Source organism: Chiloscyllium plagiosum, unplaced genomic scaffold, assembly GCF_037043375.1.
Source record: "Chiloscyllium plagiosum isolate Xiang-an unplaced genomic scaffold, Cpla_swu_hap1 HiC_scaffold_24, whole genome shotgun sequence".
NCBI lineage: Eukaryota > Metazoa > Chordata > Chondrichthyes > Orectolobiformes > Hemiscylliidae > Chiloscyllium > Chiloscyllium plagiosum.
Window position 1 is genome coordinate 53454021 of NW_028270162.1, and position 23338 is coordinate 53477358.

The 23338-nt window shown below is 43.1% G+C and overlaps 1 protein-coding gene across 2 annotated transcripts in view; it reads left to right on the forward strand.

Annotated features, from left to right (window-relative positions):
* Window positions 1–23338, forward strand: part of ppil2 (peptidylprolyl isomerase (cyclophilin)-like 2) — a 392675-nt gene that overhangs the window by 210562 nt on the left and 158775 nt on the right. For both annotated transcript variants that reach the window (XM_088000184.1, XM_043716075.2), the window contains exon 13: window positions 3948–4037. In XM_088000184.1, the coding sequence (XP_087856310.1) occupies window positions 3948–4037 (90 nt within the window). The remainder of the gene's footprint in view (window positions 1–3947; window positions 4038–23338) is intronic.

Sequence of the window (23338 nt, forward strand, 5' to 3'; positions counted from 1 at the left end):
GGCGACATCATCAGTGCTTGGGAGCCTCCTGCGAAGCGCTTCTTTGATGTTTCCTCCGGTGTTTATAGTGGTCTGACCCACCCAGACCCATTCCCCTACATTTACCCCTTCACCTAACACTACAGGCAATTTAGCATGGCCAATTCACCTAACCTGCACATTTTTGGACTGTGGGAGGAAACCAGAGCACACGGAGGAAACCCATGCAGACACTGGGAGAATGTGCAAACTCCACACAGACAGTTGCCTGAGTTGACAGTTGTTCATAATGAGTTACAAAATCTTGTGAACATAACTCTTTTTGTCAGTGGACAGTATATATATTGAAAGCTATGATTGAGGTATGCTGGAAATTTCTCCCAGTGAATTGACAAAATTCTGAGTGGCTTATTTATTTCAATGCTTGGTACATTTAGATTGCAGCACAGCCACACGTGCACACGTCCCCTTTGACACTTTGGTGTTCCAGACTGATTGGCAGGAGCCCAGTTAAACTTCAGTCTACTTCCATTTTTGTGTAGAAGTTAAATGAACACTTATTTGTTGCAAGCAGAGCTCTGGATAAAAGTTTGACTTCCATCTGAAAAACACTTTTTCCTGGTCTGTCCCTTGCTCTGTCTGATTTGGAATGTCTTGGAGCTAGATTTCCAAATTGATTTTGTACCAGTCTTGTCTAGCTGTTTCTTAAATCCACTACTATCTTATTAAGGCAGAGAACTTTAGGACAGTCTTAGATTGTGGATATGATACAGCAATTAGGAACGAAATATCACCCTGTACCTCGAGTATGAATTTACCTAGATGCATTGTTTCAGTTGAGATTTTATTATCTGTGGAATAATAACTCCTTGTACATGTAAATATTTCCAAAGAATATGAAGGGTGTTACATCCAGTATGTGCAGTACTATTCAACTGAACTTCTGGTTTGCTTTGCGGCTAACCCTGCTCCTTCACTGGATGTACATTAGAGTCATAGATTTGTACAGCATGGAAACAGACCCTTCAGTCCAACTCTTCATGCCAACCAGGTATCCTAAATTTAATCTGGACCCATTTGCCAACATGTTGCCCAAATCCCCCTCAACCCTTCCTTTTCATGTACCCATCCAGCTGCCTTTTAAATGTTGTAATTGTACCAGCTTCCACCATTTCTTCTGGCAGCTCATTCTATATGCACGTGCCTGAAAAGGTTGCCCCTTAGATCCCTTTTAAATCTTTCACCTTAAACCAATGTCCTCGAGCTTCGGACTCCCCAGTCCTGGGGAAAAGACCTTGACTGTTCACCTTATCCATGCCTCTCATGATTTCATAAACCTCTGAGGTCACCCCTCAGCCTCTGAAGCTCCAGGGAAAATAACCCCAGCCTATTTAGACTCTCCCTAGAGTTCAAACTGTATTAACGTTCAACATTTTATAGTTTTAAGCTTTTCATGATTTTAACCTGTATCATCAGCCGTCTTGTTGTCAATTCTCATAATGTGTCTATATTTCTTTGCAGCCTCTCTATTTCTTCCCCTCAGGTTATATTTCCACCTAGTTTTGTATGTTTAGCAACTTTACAAGGAGAGAGAGTAATTTGTCAAAATCTTTACTATAGATTGGAAGTAGGTGAGATCTGAACAATGTGACTTTTCACTACCCATAGCCTGCCATCTTCGAAATGCCTCATTTATGTTTTTTTTAGATTAGATTAGATTACATTACAGTGTGGAAACAGGCCCTTCGGGCCAACAAGTCCACACCGACCCGCCGAAGCGAAACACACCCATACCCCTACATTTACCCCTTACCTAACACTACGGGCAATTTAGTATGGCCAATTCACCTGACCCTGCACATCTTTTGGACTGTGGGAGGAAACCGGAGCACCCGGAGGAAACCCACGCAGACACGGGGAGAACGTGCAAACTCCACACAGTCAGTCGCCTGAGGCGGGAATTGAACCCGGGTCTCAGGTGCTGTGAGGCAGCAGTGCTAACCACTGTGCCACCGTGCCGCCCACTCTTTACTCTTTTCTCTTTACTTACTGTTCCTTAACTAATCCTTTATGTACGCTTATATATTACTCCCAACGACACCATCCCTTATCTTGGTTTTTAAGCATTTGAGCAGAACCTTATTGGATACTTTATTTAAATTAAGCCATTCCCTATTAATTGGTTTCCTCTTTACCCAATTGTTACATTCTTAAAAAAATCTAATAATTGTGTCAAGCAGTATTTCTGCTTGTGAAACCATCTTGATTTCATCAAATAAAACTATGATTTTCCAAATGCATGGTGAACGTTTCCCTAAGAATAAGTTTCACGATTTGGACGTCAGGCTGGTTACCTATAGTTTCCCATGTTCTGTCTCTCTCCTATCTTGAAAATTGGTGTTACATTTTTTAACTTCCAATCCATTGGGACCTTGCAGCTATGACCTTTGAACCTGAGAATGTGGACCATCAAATCTTGTAGATTCATAAATGTTTACAGCACAGACGGCATCTTTTCAGCACTGGTCAGCAAACATCTGACTACACTAAGTTCATTTTCCATCTCTTGGCACACGGCCCTGGACACTAAGGCAACACAACTGACTATCTAAATACCACTTAAATGCTATGAAATTTTCAATTTAGCCACATTCAGGCAATGAATTCTAGACCTATACCACCCTCTGAGCGAAAAACGTTCTCCTCAAGACTGATTAGCAAGGTTAGATCTCATGGAATAAAGGGAGAACTAGCCATTTGGATACAGAACTAGCTCAAAGGTAGAAGACAGAGGGTGGTGGAGGGTTGTTTTTCGGACTGGAGGCCTGTGACCAGTGGAGTGCCACAAGGATCGATGCTGGGTCCTCTACTTTTTGTCATTTACATAAATGATTTGGATGCGAGCATAAGAGGTACAGTTAATAAGTTTGCAGATGACACCAAAATTGGAGATGTAGTGGACAGCGATGAGGGTTACCTCAGATTACAACAGGATCTTGACCAGATGGGCCAATGGGCTGAGAAGTGGCAGATGGAGTTTAATTCAGATAAATGCGAGGTGCTGCATTTTGGGAAAGCAAATCTTAGCAGGACTTATACACTTAATGGTAAGGTCCTAGGAAGTGTTGCTGAACAAAGAGATCTTGGAATGCAGGTTCATAGCACCTTGAAAGTGGAGTCGCAGGTATGCCTAGATATGATAGGCATTTGGTATGCTTTCCTTTATTGGTCAGAGTATTGAGTACAGGAGTTGGGAGGGCATGTTGCGGCTGTACAGGACACTGGTTAGGCCACTGTTGGAATATTGGGTGTTATTCTGGTCTCCTTCCTATCGGAAAGATGTTGTGAAACTTGAAAGGGTTCAGAAAAGATTTACAAGCATGTTGCCAGGGTTGGAGGATTTGAGCTATAGGGAGAGGCTGAACAGGCTGGGGCTGTTTTCCCTGGAGCGTCGGAGGCTGAGGGGTGACCTTATAGAGGTTTACAAAATTATGAGGGGCATGGATTGGATAAATAGACAAAGTCTTTTACCTGGGATCGGGGAGTCCAGAACTGGAGGGCATAGGTTTAGGGTGAGAGGGGAAAGATATAAAAGATGGATGTTATTGGATGTTAGTCCTTTTTTGTCTTCTAGTACTTTTCTCCTGCTGATATTGATTATGTAGCTTCCTCTCATGTTTAACATCCCTATTTCTGGTCAACAATCTGCATCTTCTACTCTGAAAACAAGCACAAAGGATTTGTTCCATGTGTCTACCATTTCTTTTGTCTCAATAATTAGTCCTGTATTTGCTTTTAAGGAACCAACATTTACTTGGTTACTTTTATCCTTTTTATATGCATGTATCAACTCTTACAATCTGATTTTGCATTCTTGGCTAGTTCATTCTTTTTTTTCATCAATTTTGTATCCAGTTTTGCTGACAAAAGATTTAATGCTATTTATTACCTCTGTTTGAATTTTACAGACTCCAAAGGCATGTGAAAATTTCATCAAGCTCTGCAAAAAGGGATATTATGATGGAACAATCTTTCATAGATCAATCCGAAACTTTATGGTGGGTCTACTTCTACTGACATGTGCAATAGGTTTGAAATGTTTCTTTTACAATATCACTCACTGTATTGCAAGAACAACGCTCAACAATGCTTAAAAGAAGCCTTCACATAGTTTTAATGAACCCAAGAATTTTAAGCAGTCTTTATGTTGTAAGTTTCATTGAAACAAAAAAAACAGGCCATCTTTAAGAATTTGACAGCTGTTTCTTTTTCAAATCTGCTTTGCTGGAAGCGTTTCACAAATAGTTTGCAGATTAGTGTTCAACTCGCAACTTAAGCATTCACTGAAATGGTCATACTGTTCACAGGTTCTTCTAAATGCTATTAAAAATTATTTTTTTCCCTTGAAAGTGATAACATTGAGTCAGTATCTTTGAAAGGACTTAGTTTTAAGAAATAGTTTATAAATACTGAATGTAATAACTGGCTTTCCTGTAACCTTAATTAGAAAGAGTACAATTTAATTCAGAGTTATGAAATGAAAATTTACAGACTATGAAAGTGTATTGTACTTTCTAACCTTGCAGTCTGCCCTGTTTTGACATGATGATACACAACTTGAGCCAGTGAATTTCAAGAAATTGCTTGTTTCACTATGGGCCATTTTTGTCCTTCCTTAAACCTGTCTGTTGTCAGCCTTTACCATCTCTCCTATTCCCTCCTACTTAATAGTTTGCATAGAAGACTGTTTAGTAAAATTAGATCATAAGACCATAAGACACAGGAGCGGAAATTAGGCCATTCGGCCCACCGAGTCTGCTCTGCCATTCAATCATGGCTGGTAGGTTTTTCAACCCCATTTTCCCGCTTTCTCCCTCTAACCTTTGATCCTGTTTTAAATATTCTCTGTAACCTGGCCTCCACAGCCTTCTGTGGCAATGAATTCCACAGATTCACTACTCTCTGGTGAAAGAAGTTTCTCCTTATCTCCGTTCTAAAAGGTTTTCCCTTTATTCTTGGACTATACCTCGGGTCCTCGTTTCTCCTTCCAACAGAAACATCTTCCAACAGCATCCACTCTGTCCAGGCCATTCAATATTCTGAACATTTCGATCAGATCCATCCTCATCCTTCTAAAATCCATTGAGTATAGAGAGTCCTCAAACATTCCTCATACGTTAGGCCATTCATTCCTGAGATCATTCTCGTGAACCTCCTCTGGACCCGCACCAGGGCCACTACATCCTTCTTGAAATATGGGGCCCAAAACTGCTCGCAATACTCTAAATGTGGTCTGACTAGAGCTTTATAAAGCCTCAGACAGTGGTGAGAGAGGGTTGTTTTTTAGATTGGAGGCCTCCGACCAGTCGTATTCCACAGGGATTGATGCTGGGTCCATATTATTTGTTATTTATATAAATCATTTAGATGGCAATATGGTTAGTAAGTTTGCAGATTACATCAAAGTTGGTGGTATAGTGGTGAGTGAAGAAGGTTATCTGATAGTATAACCGGATCTTGATCAAATGGGCCGAGGAGTGGTAGATGGAGTTTAATAGTACATAGTTTCTTGAAAGCAGTGTTACAGTTGGACAGGGTGGTGAAAAAAGTGTGCACTTGCTTTCATTGGTCAGAGCATTGAGTATAGCAGTTGGGATGTCATGTTGAGCTGTAGAGGACATTGGTGAGATCACTTTTGGAGTACTGTGTACAGTTCTGGTCACCCTGCTATAGGAAGGATATTATTAAATTGGAAATGGTGCAGAAAAGATTTACAACGATATTACCGGGATTTGAGTTTTAAGAAGAGGCTGGATAGGCAGGGACTTTTGATTCTGGACTGTAGGTGGTTGAGGAGTTACCTTATAGAGGTTTATAAAATCATGAGGGGCATAGATAAGGTGAATAGAAAAGGTCTTTTTCCTATAGTCGGGCATAATTTTAAGTTGAGGGGGAAGATTTAAAAGGGATCTGAGGGGCAACCTTTTCACTGCGAGAGTAGTTTGCATATGGAGAGAACTGCCAGAGGAAGTGGCAGACGCAGGTACAGTTAGAACATTTAATGTATGTTTGGTCAGGTACATGAATAGAGCTGAAAAATGTGTTGCTGGAAAAGCGCAGCAGGTCAGGCAGCATCCAAGGAGGAAGAGAATTGACATTTCAGGCATAAGCTCTTCTTCAGGAATGAATTTGAAAGGTTTAGCGGGATTTGGGTCGCGCAAGCAAGTGGGACTAGTTTAGTTCAGGAAACCTGACTGGCATGGGTTAGTTGGACCAAAGGGTCTGTTTCTACACTATATGACTCTGTTGCTTTTTGTTCCTTTGTGATAGGGCAATGCTATTGGCTGGCAATCCTCCAGGAAGTTATAAATCCCTGTAATGTAGGGATAGGGCGCAAGATTGTGTGCACTGTACAAATTTGCAGTACTAGATGACTGCAATATGCTGTTGCTCTGCAAACCTACCTGAAACTTTTGAATATTTAGGTCAAACAGTTGTGTTCTTGAAAATTTTGAAAATGAATGTAGTGAACAGGCTAGGGCTGTTTTCCCTGGAGCGTCGGAGGCTGAGGGGTGACCTTATAGAGGTTTATAAAATTATGAGGGGCATAGATAGGATAAATAGACAAAGTCTTTTCCCTGGGGTCGGGGAGTCCAGAACTAGAGGGCATAGGTTTAGGATGAGAGGGGAAAGATAAAAAAGAGACCTAAGGGGCAACTTTTTCACGCAGAGGGTGGTATGTGTATGGAATGAGCTGCCAGAGGATGTGGTGGAGGCTGGTACAATTGCAACATTTTAAGAGGCATTTGGATGGGTATATGAATAGGCAGGGTTTGGAGGGATATGGGCTGGGTGCTGGCAGGTGGGACTAGATTGGGTTGGGATATCTGGTCAGCATGGACGGGTTGGACCGAAGGATCTGTTTCCATGCTGTACATCTCTATGACTCTATAGAGCAGTTCCTTTCTGTTTTATAAATATTACTGTCATAATGAAATACAGAGTTGAAACATTTATGAAATAGCTAGTTTTCATGTTCACACTATCCAACCTATTAGCCCAGTGAGTCAGCAGACAAATCTCTCTCCTTTGGATGTGGTAGAAGTCCTTTTTTCTGCCTCTGACAGCAGTGAGTGCCCTCCCTGAGTTTTTTAAAAATATTATTAATTCCGAGTGAACACAATTCCACAGGATAAGGCTATTCAAAATGTAATCTTGCTCAGAGAGCATTGGAGTAACTGGATTGCAAATAGTAACATTTACCTTTGTGCATTTGGATTCTAGCTGTGCTGGTCATGTACAATTGGAGAATAATCTGTACGTAGCCTGTGTTGGATGCAGTAGATGGAAGTGAAATCTTTCAACTCATCCTTGCCAGCATCCCCTGCACTCTGCCAGTTCTGAAGAAGTCATATTAACATTGAAATGTTAACTCTGCTTTTCTCTCCACAGATGCTGTCAGACCTGCTCAGTTTCTCCAGCACTTTCTGATTTTATCTCCTACATTCTGACTGGTTTAACCTAAAAGTTGATCCATTCCCTTATATCAGAAGGATGTTGTGAAACCTGCAAGGGTTCAGAGTACATTTACAAGGATGTTGCCAGGGTTGGAGGATTTGAGTGAAAGAGAGAGGCTGAATAAGTTGTGGTTGTTATCCCTAGAGCGTCGGAGACTGAGGGGTGACCTTATAGAGGTTTACAAAATTATGAGGGGCATAGATAGGATAAATAGACAAAGTCTTTTCCCTGGGGTCGGGGAGTCCAGAACTAGAGGGCATAGGTTTAGGGTGAGGGCAAAAATTTAAAAGGCACCTAAGGGGCAACTTTATCACGCAGTGTGGTACGTGTATGGAATGAGCTGCCAGAGGAAGTGGTGGAGGCTGGTACAATTGCAACATTTAAAATCCATCTGGATGGGTACCTGAATAGGAAGGGTTTGGAAGACTTATGCCCAAAGTGTTGATTCTCCTCCTCCTTGGATGCTGCCTGACCTGCTGTGCTTTTCTAGCAACACATTTTCAGCTCTGATCTCCAGCATCTGCAGTCCTCACTTTGTCCTATTACAGAAGTACGGTAATCTAAACATTGGCTGTTAAAATTAAAGGATTTATCTCCAGTAGTGATATTGTTGACACAAAGCATTACAGCAATTTCTGTTTTTATTTGTTCATGGTATCTGGACATCTGTGGCCAGGTCAACAATTATTACTCATCGCCAACTGATCTGGAGAAAGTCATACTGAACTGCCTTCTTGGAATTGCTGCAGTCCTTCAGGTGTAGGGACACCCTCAGTATTGTTATGAAGGTAGTTCCAGCACTTTGACCAGCAACAGAGAAGGAACTGTGATGTATTTCCAAGTCAGGATAGTACATATCTTGGAGGTGAATTTGCAGCTGGTGGTTTTTCCCATGTGTCTGTTCCTCTGGTCTTTCTAGGTGCTGAGATTGTAAGTTTCTCATCTTTAGAGGGTGCTGTAGAAGGAGAGTTGGTGATTTGTTGTAGTGCATCATATAGGTTATATGCACTGCTTCCACTGTGTTGTTAAAGGGAGTGAATGTTGAAAGTGGTGGATGTGGTGCTACTCAAGTAGGTTCCTTTGTCCTGGATGGTGTCAAGCTTGTTGAGTGTTGTTGGAGCTGCACTCATCCAGGCAAGCAAGGAGTATTCCATCACACTCCTGAATTGCAGATGGTGGACAGACTTTGGTGAAATGGGAGGTAAGACCATATCTGGAGTACTGTGAACAGTACTGATCTCCTTATTTGAAGAAGAATATAACTATGTTGGAAACAATTCAGAGGCTTACAGGAATAATACTGGAATGGGTAGGTTGCTTTATGAGGAAAAGTTGGGGAGGCTAGGCTTGTATCTGCTGAAGTTTGGAAGAGTGTAAGGTGACTTGATTGTAACTTAAGGTCCTGAGAGATCTTGACAGGGTGCATATTTACTGGGACAAATGAAGCTGATTCTTTGAATGTTTTTTAAGGCAGATGTAAGTAGATTATTGATGAGCATTTGGGTAAAAGGTTATGGTGGGTACATGGTCTGATTGATCAGCCTTTGATGAGCCTAGTGGTCTGCTCCTGTTCCTAATTTGTATATTTGTATGTATGTTTAGAACCATTTCTTATTTGAATTTGGCCCAATCTACAGTTTCAGTCTTTGGGAACGCCTTTGCCCATCTTTGCACCACCACTACCTGACCTACACTGGGATAGTTAAAGTCACCCAACCCAATCCTGCCACTCAGCCCTTTCTTTCCCCTCCTTCCTGAGCACCTTGCGTTGAGAAATCTTTCAATATGGGGAGAAAGTGAGGTCTGCAGATGCTGGAGATCAGAGCTGAAAATGTGTTGCTGGAACAGCGCAGCAGGTCAGGCAGCATCCAGGGAACAGGAGAATCGACGTTTCGGGCATAAGCCCTTCTTCAAAAAAGGTTGGGGAGGCTGAAGAAGGGCTTATGCCCGAAACGTCAATTCTCCTGTTCCCTGGATGCTGCCTGACCTGCTGCGCTGTTCCAGCAACACATTTACAAATCTTTCAATATACCTTATTACGTATGCACAATTCCCTCATGACATCTTTCTTATTTATCTTGTGTTCACTGCCAAAACCTTCTGGGATTCATCCCTGTTTAAATCCCAGCTGTGTACCAGGTGAAATGTCACCAGCCAGTAAATAGCCTTCACAGTATACATAGTGGGAAAGAAATTAAAAAGAAAAGCTTCTCTAGGCACATAACTGGGTCAGGTGGCATTTAATTACAAATAGAAACACATTCATAAATCTAATGCTACTTTGCACCATCACCCATCTGTTCAACTGGCGTATTAATTGTAGATACACAAATGAAGCTACAAAGGCTATGCACCTTTGGCATCATAATAAGTTAGAACCCTTCTAAAGGAGTATTACTCTATACCTAATGCTTTTTAAAAATTTATTCATTTTTGTGAAATGTGGGTGTTACTGGCTGGCCACCATTTATTGTCTATCCCTAGTTGCCCTTGAGAAGGTGGTAGTGTGCTGCCTTCTTGAACTGCTGCAGTCCACCTGCTGTGGGGTGACTCCCAATGCCCTTAGGGAGGGAATTCCAGGATTTTGACCCAACGACAGTGAAGGAACGGCAATATATTTCCAGGTCAGGATAGTGAGTGGCTTGGAGGGAAGCTTAAGGCTGGTGGTGTTCCCATATATGCTGCCCTTGTCCATCTAGATGGAAGTTATTGTGTGTTTGGAAGGTGCTGTCTGAGGATCTTTGAATTTCTGTAGTGCGTTTTATAGGTAATACACACTGCTGCTACTGAGGGGGTTGGAGGGAGTGGATGCTTGTGGATATAGTGCCAATCTGAAAATGTGTTACTGGAAAAGCGCAGCAGGTCAGGCAACATCCAAGGAACAGGAGAATCGACGTTTCGGGCATAAGCCCTTCTTCAGATATAATGCCAATCGACAGGGTAGTTTGTCCTGGATGGTGTCAAGCTTCTTGAGTGTTGTTGGGGCTGCATTCATCCAGGCATGTGGGGAGTATTCCATCACACTGCTGACTTGGGCCTTGTAGATGGTGGACAGGCTTTCGGGAGTCAGGAGGTGACTTACTCACTGCAGTATTCTGAGCTTTTAACCTGTTCTTGTAACCACTGCATTTATGTGATGAGTCCAGTTGAGTTTCTGGGCAATAATGTTGACCAGGATGTTGACAGTGGAGGATTCAGTGTTGGTTACACTGTTGAATGCAAAGAACTAGTTGTTAGATTGTCTCTTACTGGTGATGATCATAGCCTGGCATTTCTGTAGAACAAATGTTACTTGCACTTGTCAGCCCAGGCCTGGATATTGCCCAGATTTGTTGCATTTGAACATGGCCTGCTTCAGTATCTGAGAAGTTGAGAATGTTGTTGAACATTGTTGCAATGGTTGGCAAACATCCCCACTTCTGACCTTATGATGGAGAGAAGGTCATTGATGAAGCAGCTAAAGATGGTTGGGCTGAGGACACTACCCTGATGAACTCCTGCAGAGATGTTCTGGAGCTGCGATGACTGACCTCCAATAATCATGACCATCTTCTTATGTGTAAGGTATGACTCTAACCACACATGAGTTTGCCCCGGTGTCCATTGTTTCCAGTTTTGCTGGGGCTCCCTGATGCCACACTCAGTCGAATGCAGCCTTGATGTCACAAGCTGTCGCTCTCATCTTACCCCTGGAATCCAGTTCTTTTGTCCAAATTTGGACCAAGGCTGCAATGACGTCTGGAGCTGAGTGGCCCTGGGGGAACCCAAACCAGGCATTGCTGAGCAGGTGCTGCTTGATAGTATTGTTGATGACACCTTCTGTCACTTTACTAACGGTCAAGAATAGACTGATGGACCGGTAATTGGCCAGGTCGGATTTGTCCTACTTTTTTTGTACTAGACGTATGTGGGCAGTTTTCCACATTGTCAGGTAGATGCCAGTGTTGCAGCTGTACTGGAACAGCTTGGCTAGGGGAGTGGCAAGTTCTGGACCATGAGTCTTCAGTACTAGTGCCAGAATGTTGTCAGGGCCGGAGCCTTTGTAGTATCCAGTGCCTCCAGCCGTTTCTTGATATCACATGGAGTGAATCGAATTGGCTGAAGACTGGTATCCTCAATGTCTTCATCATCTTTCTTGGAAGATTATTGCCACCCTTCAGTGCCTATGCATTCCCTCTTTGCCTGCTCTAGCTGTGTATGGCACCACATGCTAGGAATGTGCACACATTCTGTCTGGACTGATGACCCTAGACTGATGAAAGCATCTAAACCTCATCTTCAGGCTCCAGAATAGTTCTTAGAAGGAACAGACTTCATAGCAGCTTCGAGGGCAAACTTCTAAGATGTGGTACTAATGATCACAGATGACTTGCACATTGTTGGAATTGAAGCCTTTTCTATTGACATAGACCCAATGTAACATGTTCAGTCCACAGTGCCCTGCACCTGCAGGACATCCTCTGTGTTAGTGAAACCTTTCTGCTCAGATTGTAGCACTGCCCCTCTCACAGTTGAAGTGACATGGCACAACAGCCTTGATACCTTTGTGGTTTGTGGATTAAGAGATTCCACATTAATTTTCAGTGGATCATTGCAAGCAGCCAGCCAAATAAAATCTTAGTGCTACAATTTTGAAAGCCACTGGAATTAGATAGCCATCTATCCATTCAGGCCACAAGTCTTGCTGCAGCAAATGACACAGTTCAGTCATGGTGTCCCAGCATATCTTCAATCTGCAGTGACACTCCACCTCAGCCTGAAGGAAATGGTATCAAAGATGACCGTCTCTGGGCCACTTGTACTACTACTTCAACTTAGAAGTACCTTCAGCAATCCTTTCATGTGGACAATGGTCAGCAGCCGTGGGAGGTTGCTGCTGGTCCTGGACTTGCTGGTGCATCTGTCCCTCCTCAATTTCTCTGAACCTTCATTGCACTGTGGCCACAGTGACAATTACCCTTGTTGTGGATGTAACCATTGGTTATGGTTCCAATGAGCTGACCAGTGAATATCTGAAACAGAGCAGGTCCTTAGGAATGTAAGCAGTCAACATTAGCATCATACACAAATGACATGCTTGCACATGGACCTTTGACGTAGTGGATCGTACGAAACGTCGATTCTCCTGTTCCCTAGATGCTGCCTGACCTGCTGCGCTTTTCCAGCAACACATTTCCATCTCTGATCTCCAGCATCTGCAGACCTCACTTTCTCCTGTAAATGGCACAACCCTTGTCGCATAAACACAATACAAGTTTGAGAATGCAGTAGGATTGCTGAAACCTTGCCTTGTTCTGTCCCCTCCCCAACCTTGAGAAGGTGGTAGTGACCTTCCTTCATGAACCACTGCAGTCCATTTAATATAGATAGATCCATAATGTTGTTAGGGAGATAGTTCTAGACTTTTGACCCAATGACACTAAAGGAACAGCAATATATTTCCAATTCAGAAATGGTGCATGGCGTTAGGGGAAACTTGCAGGTGGTGGTGTTCCCATGTTTCAGAACATAGGAACTGGAGGGGCCATTCAGCCCATAGAATTAACCTGCCATTCAATATGGTAATAAAACAGAGCAGTTCCTTTTACTGACTCCATCCCTATAACCCTGTGCTTCACTCAATCACAAATCTATCGAGCTTCACCTTAAACATATTCAAAGACTGAACTTCCAGGCCCTCTGGATTCGAGAATTCCAAAGGTTCACACCTTCTGAGTAAATAAAGATTTCTCATCTTCGACCTGGTAGCATCTGCTTTATTTTTAAATTATGCTGCTTGGTTCTAGATACCCTGACCAGGAGAAATATCTTGCCTACATCTTACCCTGTTTATCCCTTTCAGTATTTGTAAGCTTCAGTGACATCACCTATTATTCTTCGAAACGCTAGAGATTACAGGAACTGCATGCCAAACCCCTCTTCAAAAGACAGTCCCGCAATCCTGGGAACAAAGTCTGGTGAACCTTTGTTGCACTCCTTGTGTGGCAATAATATGTTTCCTGAGATAAGGAGACCAAAACTGCACACAGTACTCCAGGTGCAATCTCCTATACAATTAAAGCATTCTTCACTACTCCTTATTCAAATCCTCTGCAATATGAGCCAATATTCCAATAGACTTCCTAATAAGTTGTTGAACCTGCATGTCAGCCCTTAGTGACTTATTGACCAGGGCATCTCGGTCTACACTTCCCAACCTTTTACCATATAAGAAATATTCTGTATGTTTATTTCATCTCCACAGAAGAAGTTAACTTCACTTTATTCCACATGGTATTCCATTTATCATGTTCTTGCCCATTCATTAAGCTTGTCCAAATGCTCCTAAACTGTCTTACGTCTCCCTCATTTAGCTATGTATCATCTGAAAATTTGGAAATATTATATTTGGTACCTGTTCCCAAATCATTGATATATATTGTGTTGTACCCCACTGATTACAGCTTACCAAAGCAAGAATGACTTACTTATTCCTACTCTGTTTTCCGTGTGTCAGCCAATCATTAGTCTACACCGGTACATTTATCTCCTATCCCATGTGTTTTAATTTTTCTAACCAACCTCCGATGGGAGACTTCATTAAAGGCCTTCCGAAAATTTTATACTGTGTCCATCAACTCTTCTTGACCAACTTTATTGAAAGATATCTTCAAAAACCTCGTTTATCAAACATTATGTTGCATTTGCAAATTCACTCTGACAGTGTCCAATCAGGTCATTATCATCTAAGTGTCTACTTAGCCCATTCTTTACAAAGGTGTCATGAAGATGTACAGCATGGAAGTAGACATAAGAATATACGAACTAGGAGTAGGAGTAGGCCATCTGGCCCTTCTGCCATTCAATACGATCATGCCTGATCTTTTCGTGGCCTCAGCTCCACTTACCCACCCTCTCACCATAACCCTTAATTTGTTTACTGTTCAAAAAATTATCTAAGCTTTAAAAACATTTACCGAGAAAGCCTCTACTACTTCACTGGGCAGGGAATTCCCTCTGGGTGTAGAAGTTCTTTCTCAATTCAGTCGTAAATCTGCCCCCCCACCCCCAATTTGGAAGCTAAGCCCTCTTGTCCTAGTTTCACCCGCCAGTGGAAACAACCTCTCTACTTCTATCTTACCTATTCCCTTCATAATTTTATATGTTTCTTGAAGATTCTCCGCTCATTCTTCTAAATTCCAATGAATATAATCCCAGTCTACTCAGTCTCTCCTCATAAGCCAACCCCCTCAACTCTGGAATCAACCTAGTGAATCTCCTCTGCAACCCTTGTAATGCCAGTAAATCCTTTCTCAAGTAAGGAGACCAAAACTGCAGCAGTACTCCAGGTGTGGCCTCACCAGCACCCTATGCAGCTGCAACATAATCTCTCTGCTTTTAAACCCAATCCCTTTAGCAATGAAGGACAAAATTCCATTTGCCGCCTTAATTACCTGCAGCAACTGTAGACCAATCTTCTGAGATTCGTGCACAAGGCTACCAAGGATCTTCTGCACACAGCACACTGTAATTTCTTGCCATTCAGGCAATAGTCCTTTTTATTGTTATTCCTACCAAAATGGATGACTTTATTGTACTCGATCTACCAGACCTTTGCCATTCACTTAAACAGTTGATGTCCTTTCGCAAAGTTTTGCAGTCCTCTGCACACTTTGCTCTACCACTCATCTTAAAGTCATCGCAAACTTTGACACACTAGACTTGGTCCCCAACTCCAAATCATCTATGTAAATTGTGAATAATTACAATCCCAATACTGATCCCTGAGGCATATCACTAGTCGTGGATTTCCAGCCAGAATAGCACTCATATGTCCCCACTCTTTGCTTTCTATTGGCTAACCAACCCTCTATCCATGCTAATTCATTACCAGTAACACCTTGCATCTTTATCTTATGCAGCAGCCTTTCGTGTGGCACCTTGTCGAATGCCTTTTGGAAATCTAGATACACCGCATCTGCTGGGTCCCCATTGTCTACCGTGTTTGTAATATCTTCATAGAATTCCAAAAAATTAATTAAGCATCACCTGCCCTTCATGAACCCATGCTGCATATGCAACATGACAATTTCTATCTCGATGCCTTGCTATTTGTTCCTTGATAAAAGAGTCGAGCAATTTCCCCACTACAGAAGTTAAGCTAACTGGTCTATAATTCCCCATCTTTTGTCTACCTCCCATTTTAAACAAAGGCGTCACATTTGCTGTTTTCCAATCTGCTGGAACTGCCTCAGAGACCAGTGAATTTTGGAAAATTCCCACAAGTGCATTTTCTATTTCTCCCACCATCTCTTTCAGCACCCTGGGATGCACTCCATCAGGGCCAGGAGTTCTGTCTAGCCTTAGCTCCATTAGCTTGTCCAACACTACCTCTTTTGTGATAACTATTGTATCCAGGTCCTCACCTACCTTTGTCTCTTTGTCAGTCACTGGCATGTTATTCATGTCCTCCACTGTGAAGACCGACACACAAAACCTATTCAATGTTTCGGCCATTTCCACACATTCCATAACTAAATCCCCCTTCTCGACCTCGAAAGGACCATTGTTTACTTTAGCCACTCTTTTTCATTTTATATATTTATAGAAACGTTTGCTATCTGTCATTATATTCTGAGCTAGCTTTTTTCTCATAGATAATCTTACTTTATTGCTCTTTATGTGGCTTTCTGTTGACCTTTTAAAGTTTTTCAGTCTTCTAGTTTCCCACTGATCTTGGTCACTTAGTATGCCTTCTCTTTCAATTTGACAGCCTCCCTTATTTCCCTAGACACCCCTTTTCCTACAGTCCTTCCTTTTCACTGGCATATACTTTTGCTGAGCACTTTGAAAAATTGCTTTGAACGTCCTCCACTGCTCATCAACTGTCCCACCATACAGTCTTTGCTTCCAGTCTACTTTAAAATTATCACGGATACATTCAATGAACACCTCCTCAAGGCTATCCTAACCAACCTGGTTTGACTGATCAACATGTAAATTAAAATCCCCCATGATAATCACCATACCATTTTTACAGTCATCAGTTACTTAGAGTCATAGCATCATAGAGATGTACAGCATGGGAACAGATTCTTCGGTCTGACTCATCCATGCCGACCAGATTTCCCAACCCAACTTCTTTGTTTACTGCCCGCCCCAATGTGATATTATTATTTGGTAGCCTATAGATTACACCTATCAGTGACTTTTTCTTCTTAAAATTTCTAATTTCCACCAAAATGGATTCACTCTTATTCTCCACAAAACCTATACCATTTTTCACCTCCGCCCTGATGTTGTCCTTAACTATCAGAGCTACATCATCTCCCTTACCTCTCTTCTGTCCTTCTGAATAGGCTGATACCCCTGGATATTTAACTTCCAGTCATGACCATCCTGCAACCATGTTGGCACAATGGCTACTAAATCATATTCATTCACAATGATTTGTGCTGTTTAACTCATCTACCTTGTTACGAATGCTATGAGCATTCAGGTAAAGTGCCCTATAGCTAGTTTCTGTACCCTCTGTATGAATCCCAATATCTTCTGAGTTATCCTTTCTCTTTAATTCTTTGATATTCTGCAGTTAAACCGTCCTGCGCACATGCTAACTTGTTGTTTTCCCTTTCCCTTCCCCCAACTCACCTCCTTCAATCCAACTTGTCCACGTAGATAGCCTAAATTAATCTAGTCCTATTTGCCAGCATTTGGCCCATATCCCTCTAAACTCTTCCTGTTTGTATACCCATCCCAGATACCTTTTAAATGTTGTAATTGTATCAGCCTGTACCACTTCCTCATTCTATACATGCACCACCCTCTGCGTGAAAAAAGTTTCCCATTAGGTCTCTTTTATATCTTTTCCCTTTCACCCGGAACCCTATGTCATCTAGTTCTGGACTCCCCAATCCAGGGAAAAGATCTCGTCTATTTACCCTATCCATGCCCCTCATTACTTTATAAACCCCTATAAGGTCACCCCTCAGCCTCTGACGCTCCAGGGAAAACAGCTCCAGCCTGTTCAGCCTCTCCCTGTAGCTCAAACCCTCGAACCATGGCGACATCCTTGTCAATCTCTTCTAAACCCTTTCAAGTTTCAAATGTCTTTCCTATAAGAGGGAGCCGAGAATTACACCCGAAACATCGATTTTCCTGATCCTCAGATGCTGCCTGACCTGCTGTGCTTTTCCGTCACCACGCTCTTGACCCTAATCTCCAGCATCCGCAGTACTCACTTTCGTCGGGAGTCCAGAATTGCACACCATAATCCAAATGTGGCCTAACCAATATCTACCTGCGACTCCACTTCCAAGAAACTACAAACCTGCACTCCAAGGTCTTTTTGTTCAGCAGCATTCCCCAGGACCTTGCCATTAAGTGTACAAGCCCTGCCCTGATTTGCCTTTCCTAAATGCAGTACCTCACATTTATCTAAATTAAACTCCCTCTGCCACTCCTCGACCCATTGGTCCATCTGATCAAGATTCCATTGTACTCTGAGGTAACCTGCTTCGCTGTCCACTACACCTCCAATTTTGGTGTCATCTGCAAACATACTAACTATACCTCCTATGTTTGCATCCAAATCATTATATAACTATTGAAAAGCAGTGGAACCAGCACCAATCCTAGTGACACATCACTGGTCACAGACCTCCAAACTGAAAGGCATCCCTCCGCTACCACCGTCTGTTTTCTACCTTCAAGCCAGTTCTGTCTTCAAATGGCTAGTTCTCCCTGTATTCGACATGATCTAACCTTGCTAACCAGTCTACCATGAGGAACCTTGTCGAATGCGTCACTGAAGTCCGTATAGATCACACTCTCCACTCTGCCCTCATCAATCCTCATCGTTACCTTTTCAGAAAACTTGGCTTTTAAGATTGTCAATATACTAAATTAAAATTGGATTGGAGTTTGGTATTTTTCGGGGTATAACTTAAACTAATTGGCCTATGCCATTTCCAGGCAACCAGCTATCCTGGCTACTGGACCAAAAGATTACATTATATCTTGTTCAGAACACTTGGTGCTGTCTGGCAGATCTCCTAGCTTTTAACTGTCTTAAAGGCATAGTACACCCACATCTTCAGAACAAAAGTGAGGACTGCAGGTGCTGGAGATCAGAGTCAGAGAGTGTGGTGCTGGAAAAGCACAGCCGAATGTGCAATCCCTAATCAGTCCTCGCTTGTCCAAATACATGTAAATACTGTCCCTTAGGATTCCCTCCAACAATATGGGTGGCACGGTGGCTCAGTGGTTAGGAGTGTTGTCTCACAGCGCCAGGGATGTGGGTTTGATTCCAACCTGGGGCAACTGTCTATGTGGAGTTTGTACATACTCCCCATGTCTGCGTGGGTTTCCTCCAGGTGCTCTGATTTCCTCCCAAAGATGTGATTGTGAGGTGAATTGACCATGCTAAATTGCTCATAGTGTTCAGGGATGTGTAGGTTAGGTGCATTGGTCAGGGGTAAACGCAGGGTAATAGGATAGGGGAATGGGTGTGGAGGGTTGATGTGGACTTGTTGGGCCAAATGGTCTGTTTCCACACTGTAGGGATTCTGAGTCTGCTCCCCCCCCCCCCCCCAGCCAATGTTAGGCTCATCAGTCTATCGTTTCCTCGCTGTTCCTTACCATCTTTCTTAAATCGTGGCACCACGTTAGCCAACCTCTAGTCTTCTGGCACCTCACCTGTGACTATCAATTATATAAATATCTCAGCAAGGGGCCCAGCAATCAATTCCCTAGCTTCCCACAGAGCTCGAGGGTACACCTGATCAGGTCCTGGGGATTTATCCACCTTTATGCATTTTAAACATCCAGCAACACTTCCTCTGTAATATGGATATTTTTCAAGATGTCACCATCTACGTCCCCACATTCTTCATCTTCCATGTCCTCCTTTGCAGTAAATACTGATGCAAAATATTTGTTTCGTGTCACCCCCATCTCCTGTGGTTTCACACATAGACTGCCCTGCTGATCTTTGAGGGGCCCTAGTTACCCTTTTGTATTTATAAATTCCCTTTGGATTCTCCTTAACCCTGTTAGCCAAAGCTATTTCGTGTCCCCTTTTTGCTCTCCTGATTTCCCTCTTAAGTATACTCTTCTAAGGATTCACTCGATCTCTGCTGTTTACACCCAACATATGCTTCCTTCTTTTTCTTAACCAAAACCTCAATTTCTTTAGTCATTCAACATTCCCTACATCTACCAGTCTTGCCTTTCACCCTAACTGTCCCTAAACTCTCATTTGATTTTTGGAGGCTTCCCATTCTCCAGCCGTCCCTTTACCTGTGAGCATTTGCCCCGAGTCAATTTTTGAAAGTGCTTGCCTAATACCATCAAAATTGGCCTTCCTCCAATTTAGAACTTTAACTTTTAGATCGGGTCTATCCTTTTCCATCACTATTTTAAAACTAATGGAATTATGATTGCTGGCCCCAAAGTGCTCCCCCACTGACTCCTCAGTCGCCTGCCCAACCTTATTTCCCAAGACTAGGTCAACATTTGCACTCTCTCTCATAGGTACATCCACATGTTGAATCAGAAAATTTTTTTGTACACACTTAACAAACTCCTCTCCATTTAAACGTTTAACACTGTGGCAGTCCCAGTCTATGTTTGGAAAGTTAAAATCCCCTGCCATAACCACCCTATTATTCTTACAGATAACAAATTTACTTATGAATTTGTTCCTCAGTTTCCCTCTGAGTATTGGGGCATGGTAGGGAGATAGAACATAGAAGAATACAGCGCAGTACAGGCCCTTTGGCCCACGATGTTGCGCCGATCCAAGCCCACCTAACCTACACTAGCCCACTATCCTCCATATGCCTATCCAATGCCCGCTTAAATGCCCATAAAGAGGGAGAGTCCACCACTGCTACTGGCAGGGCATTCCATGAACTCACGACTCGCTGAGTAAAGAACCTACCCCTAACATCTGTCCTATACCTACCACCCCTTAATTTAAAGCTATGCCCCCTCGTAATAGCTGACTCCATACGTGGAAAAAGGTTCTCACGGTCAACCCTATCTAAACCCCTAATCATCTTGTACACCTCTATCAAGTCACCCCTAAACCTTCTTTTCTCCAATGAAAACAACCCCAAGTGCCTCAGCCTTTCCTCATACGATCTTCCTACCATACCAGGCAACATCCTGGTAAACCTCCTCTGTACCCGTTCCAGTGCCTCCACATCCTTCCTATAGTATGGCGACCAAAACTGCACACAATACTCCAGATGCGGCCGCACCAGAGTCTTATACAACTGCAACATGACCTCAGGACTCCGGAACTCAATTCCTCTACCAATAAAAGCCAGTACGCCATATGCCTTCTTCACTGCACTATTTACCTGGGTGGCAACTTTCAAAGATCTGTGTACATGGACACCAAGATCCCTCTGCTCATCCACACTACCAAGTATCCGACCATTAGCCCAGTACCCCATCTTTTTGTTACTCTTACCAAAGTGAATCACCTCACACTTAGCTACATTGAACTCCATTTGCCACCTTTCTGCCCAGTTCTGCAGCTTATCTATATCCCGCTGTAACCTGCCACATCCTTCTTCACTGTCAACAACTCCTCCGACTTTCGTATCATCCGCAAACTTGCTCACCCAACCTTCTAGCCCCTCCTCCAGGTCATTTATAAAAATGACAAACAGCAATGGTCCCAAAACAGATCCTTGCGGAACACCGCTAGTAACGTCACTCCAAGATGAACCTTTACCATCAACTACTACGCTCTGTCTTCTTCCAGCCAGACAATTCCTAATCCAAACCTCCAACTCACCCTCAATGCCATACCTCCGTATTTTTTGAAGTAGCCTACCATGGGGAACCTTATCAAACGCCTTACTAAAATCCATATACACCACATCTACCACTTTCCCCCCGTCCACCTTCTTAGTCACCTTCTCAAAGAATTCAATAAGGTTTGTGAGGCACGACCTGCCCTTCACAAAACCATGCTGACTATCCTTGATCACATTATTCCTATCCAGATGTTCATAAATCCTATCCCTTACAATTCTCTCTAAGACTTTGCCCACAACAGAAGTGAGACTCACCGGCCTATAGTTACTAGGGTTATCCCTATTCCCCTTCTTGAACAAGGGAACCACATTTGCTAGCCTCCAGTCTTCTGGCATTACTCCTGTAGACAACAAGGACATAAAATTCAAGGCCAATGGCTCTGCAATCTCCTCCCTTGCTTCCCAGAGAATCCTAGGATAAATGCCATCAGGCCCAGGGGACTTATCTATTTTCACCCTTTCCAGAATTTCCAACACCTCTTCCCTACATACCTCAAAGCCATTTATTCTACTTAATTGTGACTCAGTATTCACATCGGCAACAATGTCCTGTTCCTGAGTGAATACTGACAAAGAGTATTCATTCAGTGTCTCCCCAATCTCTTCAGCCTCCACACGCAACTTCCCACTACTATCCTTGACTGGACCTATTCCTACCCTAGTCATTCTTTTATTCCTGACATACCTATAGAAAGCCTTAGGGTTTTCCCTAATCCTACCAACTAAGGACCTTTCATGTCCCCTCCTTGCTGCTCTTAGCTCTCTCTTCAGGTCCTTCCTGGCTACTTTATAACTCTCAATCGCCCCAATTGAACCTTCATGCCTCATCTTTACATAGGCCGCCCTCTTCCATTTAACAAGGGATTCCAATTCCTTATTAAACCACGGCTCCCTCACACGACCCTTTCCTCGCTGCCTGACAGGTACATACTTATCAAGGACACTCAATAGTTGCTCCTTGAACAAGCTCCACATTTCAATTACGCCCTTGCCTTGAAGCCTACTTTTCCAAGCCACGCAGCCTAAGTCATGCCTCACCGCATCATAATTTCCCTGCCCCCAGCTATAACTCTTGCCCTGCAGTGCACACTTATCCCTCTCCATCACTAGAGTAAAAGTCACCAAATTGTGGTCACTGTCCCCAAAGTGCTCATCTACCTCTAATTCTAACACCTGGCCTGGTTCGTTACCCAGAACCAAATACAGTATGGCCTCACCTCTTGTTGACCTATCTACATATTGTGTCAGGAAACCCTCCTGCACACATTGGACAAACACCGACCCCATCTAACGAACTAGAGCTATAGCTTTCCCAATCAATATCAGGAAAGTTAAAGTCCCCCATAACAACCACCCTATTACTTTCACTCTTCTCTTGAATCATCCTCGCGATACTTTCTTCTACGTTTCTAGGACTATTAGGAGGCCTGTAAAAAAACTCCTAACAGGGTGACGTCACCTTTCCTATTCCTAACCTCAGCCCAAACTACCTCAGATGGCGAGTCTTCATCCATCGTCCTTTCCACCGCTGTAATACGATCTTTGACAAGCAATAGCACACCTCCTCCTCTTTTACCCCCACCTCTGACCCTACTAAAACATTTAAACCCTGGAACCTGCAACAGCCAATCCTGTCCCTGTTCTACCCTTGTCTCCGTAATAGCCACAACATCAAAGTCCCAGGTACCAACCCACGCTGCAAGTTCACCTACTTTATTTTGTATACTTCTTGCATTGAAGTATACACACTTCAAGCCACTTTCCTGTTCACAGGCACACTCCTTTGAGATTGATGCCATGTTCCTAACCTCCCTACACTCCAGGTCCTGCACCCTAAAGCTACAGTCTAGGTTCCCATGCCCCTGCAGAGTTAGTTTAAACCCCCCCCCCCCAGAGCACTAGCAAACCTCCCGCCAAGGATACTGGTGCCCCTTAGGTTCAGGTGTAGACCATCCTGTTTATAGAGGTCCCACCTTCCCCAGAAAGAACCCCAGTTTTCCAGATACCGGAATCCCTCCCTCCTGCACCAT